The 9,035-nt window shown below is 37.2% G+C and overlaps 1 protein-coding gene across 1 annotated transcript; it reads left to right on the top strand.

Moving 5' to 3' along the window:
* Nucleotide 1: 1 nt before the first annotated feature.
* mrpl18 (mitochondrial ribosomal protein L18) lies at nucleotides 2-4,032 on the top strand. The gene is made up of 4 exons (XM_036567907.1): nucleotides 2-220; nucleotides 1,434-1,596; nucleotides 2,371-2,605; nucleotides 3,895-4,032. The coding sequence occupies exons 1-4, from the start codon at nucleotides 163-165 to the stop codon at nucleotides 3,964-3,966; spliced, it is 528 nt and encodes a 175-aa protein (XP_036423800.1). The 5' UTR covers nucleotides 2-162; the 3' UTR covers nucleotides 3,967-4,032.
* The last annotated feature ends 5,003 nt before the right edge of the window (nucleotides 4,033-9,035 follow it).

Below are 9,035 nucleotides of genomic sequence, written 5' to 3'. Positions count from 1 at the left end.
GTTGAGTGTAACCCAGCTGTGAAAATGGCTGCGCGCAGTTCTCTGTGTGGTGTGTTCGTGTGATTTAATTTAGTTTGGTTTAATGTAGAGGAGCAGAAACCGCTGTATGATATTATCATTATAATAAATCAGTTATTAAATTTAGTCTGTGGGTGGTGAATTATGGCGCTCGTAGCTGCGCTGCTCCGGAGAGTCCGACTGCAGAGCGGCTGGAGTGAAGGTGAGGACATAGAGGGGACTTTTATTATTATTATTATTAGAATTATTATTATCATTATTATGATAAAGGTGTTATTTTATGGATTTGTTGTACTAAATAAACAATGTATTAGAACAACCTAGTGAGGAGAGAGGAGACTCCCATTACTCCAGTGAGTGGATCTGTGTTAATTTTATTAAAAGACCTATATTTATTTATAGCCTATAATGAGTAGATATTTTAATAGAGTTAACTCAGATCTTACTTCTGTGTCTTTTATGATACCAGAATAGTAGCAACAGACTAGATTAACAGGCTACTTCTGCCTTTCATCTAGATGTAAAAAAAAGTACTAGAAATGTGTTGAAAATATGAACTATATATGTGTAATATATTCTCAAACGTTATGCTTTAGAATACTGTCTACATTAAATGTTTATTATTGTATTATGATAACCTGATGTATGATATATACACACTGACCATATAGGAGCACTTTGTAGTTCTACAATTACAGACTGTAGTCCATCTGTTTCTCTGCATACTTTGTTCGCCCCCTTTCATGATGTGCTTCAATGGTCAGGACCACCGCAGAGGAGGTATTATTTGGGTGGTGCTGCTGATGTTTTTAAACATCTTAGTGTTACTGCTGGACTGAGAATAGTCCACCAACCAAAAACATCCTGTGGGCAGTGTCCTGACCACTGATGAGGGACTAAAGGATGACCAACACAAACTGTGCAGCAGCAGATGAGCTATTTTCTCTGACTTTACATCTACAAGATGGACCAACAAGGTAGGAGTGTCTGATAGAGTGAACAGTGAGTAGACACAGTGTTTAAAAACTCCAGGAGCACTGCTGATCCACTCGCACCAGTGCGACACAGCACCACCACATCAGTGTCACTGCAGTGCTGAGAATGATCCACCCCCCAAATAATACCTGCTCTGTGGGGGTCCTGACCATTGAAGAACAGGGTAACAAAGTATGCAGAGAAACAGATGGACTTCAGTCTGTAACTGTAGAACTACAAAGTGCTCCTATATGGTCAGTGGAGCTGATAAAATGGACAATAAGTGTAGATACAAGGTGGGTGTGCCTAATAAAGTGCTCGATGAGTGTGTATATGTGTAAGTGGGTGTATCCATAAATGTAATTGTTCATAATGATTCATTGAGAAAGCTACCTGGAACACTGATATGTCTCTGTCTCTTTCTCTGTTTCTCTCCTCAGCTCGGACTTTGACTCAGGCGGCACATAAGCCTGAGATTAACCATAATGAAGACATCAGTAAGACTTTTGTTAACCGAAACCCCAGAAATCTGGAACAGATGGCCCTCGCTGTGAAAGACAGAGGCTGGGCCACCGTCTGGCCCACAAAACACTACCACCACAGGTGTGTTTGAGAACATGCACTCTCATACTGCTATGCGAAATAGGCTTAGTTCACATCTGGTAATAAAAGAACACTTCAGCAAGAAATCTAAGGTACAGTTTTACACTCACCCCAGCCAAGACAAATTTTGCTTCTTTAGTTGAGAACTATAGCTGCAAGGTTAATGCTGCTAACAAACAATAGAACTGAATAGTCACACCAATCTTTTCAGTAAATACTTTCACAAAACATCTCTCAACTCATCCAAAATGCATCCGGATTTTGATTAAAGGACACACGTCATGGAAAACTCCATGTAAACATAGTTTAAGTTTCTCAAAAACATACAGTTACAGTCCATTTACGAAAACTAAATCTAAATAGCTTGTTTTGAATTTTTGTTTTTATGGTGTCACTGCCTAAACATTTTACCCTAGTTTAGCCCCGCCCACTCACACTGAAGTTATAAGTAGTTTTTCACTTTGGAGGCACAATAAAGGGTAGCCGATCGGGACTCGTTTACATGTATCAGTCTTGCAGGCACAATAAGAGTCTGGTTAATTCTAAGGGATAATGATGATGTAAAAATGGATTATAGTAGTGGATTTTTTGGGGAAAAAAATTAAATTCAACAAAAAATGTATGACTTAAAGAATATGGGCCCTTTAAGTCAAGCCTGACCAATAGTAGGAGAGTTAAGGCTCATTTTCTGTTAGACAGTCCTCATTTTGAACTGTAGAATGTTTGGTAAATCTGTGATTGAACTGACCACTCGACGCCCTCTATTCTCCTCAGGCTGGTGTTCCGGCGCTCGCAGCATCACGTCTCTGCTGAGGTTTTCTCACGTGACTCTAACGTGCCCGTGCTCACGTGCTCCACGCAGGAGTGGGCGCTGAAGAAGGAGCTGAGCTCCACCCGCTCTGTATCTGCCTGCCGTGCTGTGGGGGTGGTTCTGGCCCAGCGATGCTGCGAGGCTGGCATCACACATCTGGTTTATCGTGAAGTACCGTGGGCCTTTCGTACAGAGGCGGTGAGTCTGTGCTCTTCAGAGATGAGACAGATGATTAAATGTCACAGCTAGACCTTTTTTCTTACTAGACCAAAAGGCCTTATTTTCAATTGAAAATTTACTTATCACCCCAAAAAGCACAATAAAAAACACAAGGCCAGTTTCCTAAATAGGGATTAAAGGGGAATTCCATCAGTTTTTCAAAATTCTTGCATAAATAAATGGCTGGCTGATCCTTAAGACATTGTTTTACGATATTCTTGAGAGGTTTTTAGCCTGAAATGTAATTTTTAGGAGCCAGAAGTACATGCTGAGTGTTGTGAGGCAGAATAGTCCCCGAAGCAAACTCATTTCAGATTTTCCACTATTTTACCATCATCAACATTCCATATACAATACAATTCATGATTGTAGAGACTCAGATTTCTTCACAGTGGTGGTGATAGAAACCAGGTGTCACCATGACTACAACACAAATATAGCCATTTTGTTTACTATCCAAAGCCACCAGTGAACCTACATGTGTCTTCTGAGCTTTATATGAAATGTTGATGTCAAAGTTAGAGCTGAGCGATTTGGCAGTATTCATTGTTATCGTGATGAATTACATCACAGTATGCTTTTCTGAGCATCATGGATATCATCAGTACTTGTAAAATTATTTTTCCACCTACATGTTGATTAAAAAGTGATTTTTTTACTTTTTAATCAAAAAAAGCCCTGTTTAATTGGATTTAGTGTAGCACAGTGTGTGATGTTGAATACCAATAATTGGATTCATAGGTTTTGATGGTATTTCTAAAATGGGTACTATTTTGTCTGTTCTCCCTCATCAGATGTCAGAAAAATAAATATCGTGACATATGGCGTACCATATAAAACTTCCCTAAGTATCGTGATATTACATTTTGTCATATTGCCCACCTCTAGGTAAAATAGTGTTAAATCTGGGGGGAAAAAGGTTTCTTTGGGGACTGTCTTGCCTGAAAATGATCTGCATGTACCTCTTTAGGCCAAAACTTTCTCAAAACTATCATAAACAAAATTTTAAGCCATCTGGCAGTGTTTTCATAACCTTTTCATGTAGTAACTTTCTGTGAGGCAGCTTTTAGAGGTGGACGTCTGGTTCCCACCACTGTGAACAGTTTTCTCAAGAACAGAGCATTTCACACCAAACCACTCTGAATGACTTTGTTTACATATTAACTGTTTAATTATCCAGAAATTTTGAAATAATGGTCTCTTTAAAGGTGTCAGCTTTATATGAAACTAAGCTCTATTTAAAATTGCATTAATGTTCTTTGTTTCAGGTCCAGAGCTTTTGGACAGCCATGAAGGAGGGGGGTGTGATCCTCAGTGAGCCACGGCGCAAATTTATTTAAAACCTTTTTTTCTTTTTTCCTTTTATAACTTGCCTAGACTTCTGAATAAACATCTATGTGACCACACCTCATCTTTACTGTAGTTACATATTCCCCCACCTCTCCACTGGTCATTCATTTTCCTGGTTTGTGGGTACGATTTGAGAGATGCTCAAAATCTAAATTTTACTCATCATTTGGAATTTGCAATTGCACATGTACTTAGCTGTAAGTATCCACTCAGTAATTCATGCACACCACACAAAAAAAATCAGCCAACAGTTTTATTATTAACAACAGACATTAGTCAGGTTTTCATCCAGCTGTTGAATTAAATTCAAGTAAACACATCACACATGTACAGGAGAATAAAACTCTCTACATCACATCTGTAAACTCACAGCAGAGAAATATGAACCCGGTTTACTAGGAAATCTTTAACGTTAAACAACTTCTCATTGTTTTATGGCTGTATTACTGTCAAACATCACTGTTTCTTGTTATTAAAACAGTTTTGTTTTATTTTCTTCATTAACTCACTCAAAAATATTTTCATTTAGAAAATCAACAAAAACATGGAATTTGACTGGGGTGCCCCCGGACTATGAGCCAATCTATTTGCATTATTTATTCGGCGAATGTGTTTGTCGCAGTTTCTTTTTTTTAATGGTAAAATGTATACACCTCAAACAGGTGTACAGACTTCCCATAATGCTTTTTTATTACATATGTTAAAATATTCCTAAAAATGCATAGATGGAAACCTGCCTACTGGTTTGGTGTTTTACAGCCAGCATATCCATCAGCCCACTACAAATGTTGAACTTGGACACATATTAAATAAGCAAATGTTTCATCAGATAACCTGACCATTTGTATCTTGGCCTCTTTTAAGCCTAAATATGAATTTAAATGATGTACAGTGTGATTCAAAAAGATTCATCTGATTTCAAAATGATTTATTTCACTTGTAAATCATTACAGAACAATGCAGTAAATTGTAATGGTTTAAGTGAGCATAAGGTAAAAATGTAATTTTACAAGTGCTCAATATGACCTCCTCCAGCTGTACGGACAACATCAACACCATAGTCAAATTCATCCCATACTCGATTGAGCATGTTGGGTGTTACTGTACTCACGGCTCTTTCAGTGTGATTTCGGAGATCATCCAGTGTTGTGGAACCAACAATGAATACTGAGCTGTTCGAGGTTCACTGCCGCGGAAAGTCACATTGCACAGTTATAATGGATTCACTCTTATTGAAGTAGAGAACACAAAACGCTTTCTGCTCAGGGGTCTCCATCTCCTCGCAGACTGAAGGGAGCCATCTTCCGGTGACAGTGACCCCCTCTTTCAATTGGTATGTGATTGGTTCCTAGGTGCCTCACGGTTGTAAAAATATGGCAAATCTGATTCATCTTTTTGAATCACCCTGTATTTACAGTTTTGCTGTTTTAATTACTCCACTTTATTTTTTTCCCCCACTGATTACATCATTGAGATGTAAACAGTCGGTTAGAGTGGTTTGGTATGAAACAGCTGACTCAGATTTTTTTACAGTGGTGGTAATAGCAATCAGAGGTAGCCTTGAGTACAACACAAATATAGACATTTTATTTACTATCCAAAACCACCAGTGAAAAATTAGAGCTGGCTAATATGACAGCATTGTCATTGTTGTGATAAATTACATAACAATATACTTTTCTGAACATACCGTGGATACCGTCAGTACTTAAACGTCATTGTCCAAATGCATGTTTGACTAAAAAGTGAGCATAATCAGCAAAATAGCGGAAAATCCAAAGTTTTCTTTGGGGACTATTTTGCCTCACAACACCCTTCATGAATATTCACCATTATGTTTTAGGCCAAAACCTCAAAACTACTGTAAAACAATGTCTCAGACATCAGGTAGTGTATTCATAACCATTTCATGTATTAACTTTCTGTGAGGGAACTGGTGGACGTCTGGTTCCTATCACCACCGTGAACAATTCTGACTCGGTAAGTTTCTTTAGAATGGAGCATTTCACACCAAACCACTCTGAATGACTATGTTTACATCTCAACCATTTAATTATGCAGAAATTCTGCTACATTTTGTGGAATTCCCTTTTAATCCAGCATCAGGTTTAATCTGTTTCAGCCCATAACCAATTCACTCATTAACTGCAGCCTCTACTGTTTTAATGAATTCATATATTTATTATTAGTTTGTACAGCAAAGAGGTCAACAGATCAAAGATAAAACTGAAAAGATGATACATTTCCAGAAAAGAAAGATACATAGAATAAAAAAGCAACAGCAACCAGTACATAATCTTTAAAAGGTGCACTCCGAAAGGTCTGATGCCAACGACAGTCATAAAAACAGCATTGGGATATGTTGATTTTTACTAAATTCAATTACATATGGCACAAATTCTGCATTATTTACATCTGGAAATGCACCTGAAAAGTCCAACAGGCATTCTTTTCACTCCGACACACTGAATACATACCTTTAACAAGCGTTTTCTTCTCTTTTAGGAATGAACAGGTGCCGTTACATTAGACACTGCATGGGTTTACTTTGGTTTGATTTAGGTCTCCCTGACCCTGTTTACACCTGGTCACTACCACAATACTGGTCTTGAGTATCAGGATTATATTTGGATGATATAAAAATGTGTAAATGTACCAAAAAGGGATTTAAAAACAGATACAGATCTGATCACTCAAACCGCTTCAGAAGATGGACTGAGATGCACTGGAGCCACATGTTATAGTGTATCCGTCTCTCCAAGACACATTCACCAACCAAAACCCCTCCCTATGCAGTACATCACTGGACACGTGATCTGTGTATTTAAGGAAGACAGTCTTGGAGGACAGATGGTTGGGGACCAGAACAAAAGAACGCTTAATAGCAATATGGACAGATGCTACTGTGCAAAACTACAGCCAAAGAGGCTGAAGAGTCATTCTATGGAAACGTCCATTTTTGTGTCCCTAGCATTTACAGATACATTACACTTGAAAAACATGTTAGAGTTACAATTTATTTATATTTTAAAATAAAACAATGTTATTTTTACAATTACACCTTCTCGAGCCATCAATTTAGCAATATTGGTTTTTAAATCAATTATACAGAATTCCAAGCACTACAGAAGTGCTCAACCTCACAGTCATGTGTAAAGGGTGAGGCCATATTTTGAGGTAATTTTATTTTTTGAGGCAATTTTAACTGCAATAATCTGTACATGACTATGAAATATATTATTTCAATTACATAAAGAAAACAAATGGCAAATAAATATTATAAAATATATATAATGAAAGTTGTTGTCCCCAGGAGTCATGTCACTGATGTTACTGTGTAACAAAAAATCTCTTATTTTGTAATAAAAATCACACTGATGACAACACTTGACTTCCTTTTATCTCTTTTCTGATGATCTATGAAGAAAAGCACATGGGAAGTCCAGTGTGTCTTTTCAGTTATCAGAAATTCTCATTTAGCTCATGATCCCATATGAAGCTTTTAGTTGAAGTCACTGGTGTGACCTACTTTATTCTTAGGTAATTGTGAAAAAATGGAATACAAATGTATTAAATTCCATATTTTAGTGGATATTCCATGATTGACAACATGTGGTTTGAGGCTCTGTAGTAGCCATTTTGTAAGACACATTTTTATTAAAAATGTCATTGGTGTTACCTTTCTTATGTGTAACACCAGTGACTCCTATGGAAAGATAAAAAAGTGGACGTTTCTGTAGAATGACCCTTAATACTGTGCACTCATAACTAAAACCCAGGTGCTCTACAGACAAAGATGATATATAAATATCTCTCACAATTCAGTTTACCTGCATAGGAGTGGTGTTTGTGTGTGGTTTTGGGTGCGACTTCGGTTCATGAAACTGCTCAAATTGTAAGACAAGCAACCAAAATTTCTTACGTCAGAAATCCATCTGATTGTCCAACTGCTTAATCTGAGCTCGTTTGGGCAATCGGGCATCGCTCCCCGCCCTCACACTGCACGGCAAACGAAGCTGAAATTCGGCCTGATCATGAAATTCAGTCAGCTCAGTGCATGCCTGGCTTATCCGGCGCATTTGACTACCAAGAGTAAATGCATGTGGCTAAAATCTTATCAGGATACAATCCAGATACCAGACACATGAAGTAACCAGGTATAAACAGGGTCTCTCTGTCTGCTCTGGACTCTTTCTGACCAGCATGTTTTACAGAACACAGCAGAAATACTGTATTGCCAAAAAAATACATTCTCACACACACGCACACACACAAAACACACACACAATAAATACCCGAGTGACATGCTTGGTCATAAAGGCAGGCCAACAGTACATACAGCATGCACACATGGTCGGCTACTTAAAACAGCTTTTTTCCTTATCAAAAAATAAAATGACATCAGACACTCAGTACATACGGTTACATACAGTACCTGCCAAAGGTTTGTGCACACCTGATTGAATGTACGTCTTAGAATCTTAAAAAAGGTTTATGCTTCATATTTACTTCCAAGGCAAATTTAAATAGAGTAGTTGATTGCTATTTATGAAATTATTCCAAAATAAAAGTTTTAAATGCAAAAAATTAGTCACATGACATTGTTAACACACCATCTACAGAGAACAAACGTCTGCATATTTTAATGCTCAACGTCTGTTTATTTGCTGAATTAAACATATTGGGGGGAAAAAATAAAACAAAATTTGGCCTGTGCAAAAGTAATGGCAGAAAAATAAGTCTTATTTAAAGTGTGTTCTCTCTAGAGGATGAACTTATTTTAACATGAAATTTCAGCTCCAATTAGTGAGTATTTTAAAAATGTTTGTTAAAGATTCTCATTTGATACTCCTACTTCAACAATTATATAACTTGAAATGGCATTTATTTAGCTGCATAAAACATTTCATAATAATTGATGAACTGTGTACATCTTGTTTTAAATCTTTTATGTTTTTTACAATCCTGATAATTTGTGATGCTCCTCCTTAATGCTTATTTAATCATTATTATGTGATTATATACTTTCAAAAAAATAATAGGCATTATTAATCAGGCA

Source organism: Colossoma macropomum, unplaced genomic scaffold (assembly GCF_904425465.1).
Source record: "Colossoma macropomum unplaced genomic scaffold, Colossoma_macropomum, whole genome shotgun sequence".
Classification (NCBI taxonomy): domain Eukaryota; kingdom Metazoa; phylum Chordata; class Actinopteri; order Characiformes; family Serrasalmidae; genus Colossoma; species Colossoma macropomum.
This window is presented reverse-complemented; position numbering and strand designations above follow the sequence as displayed.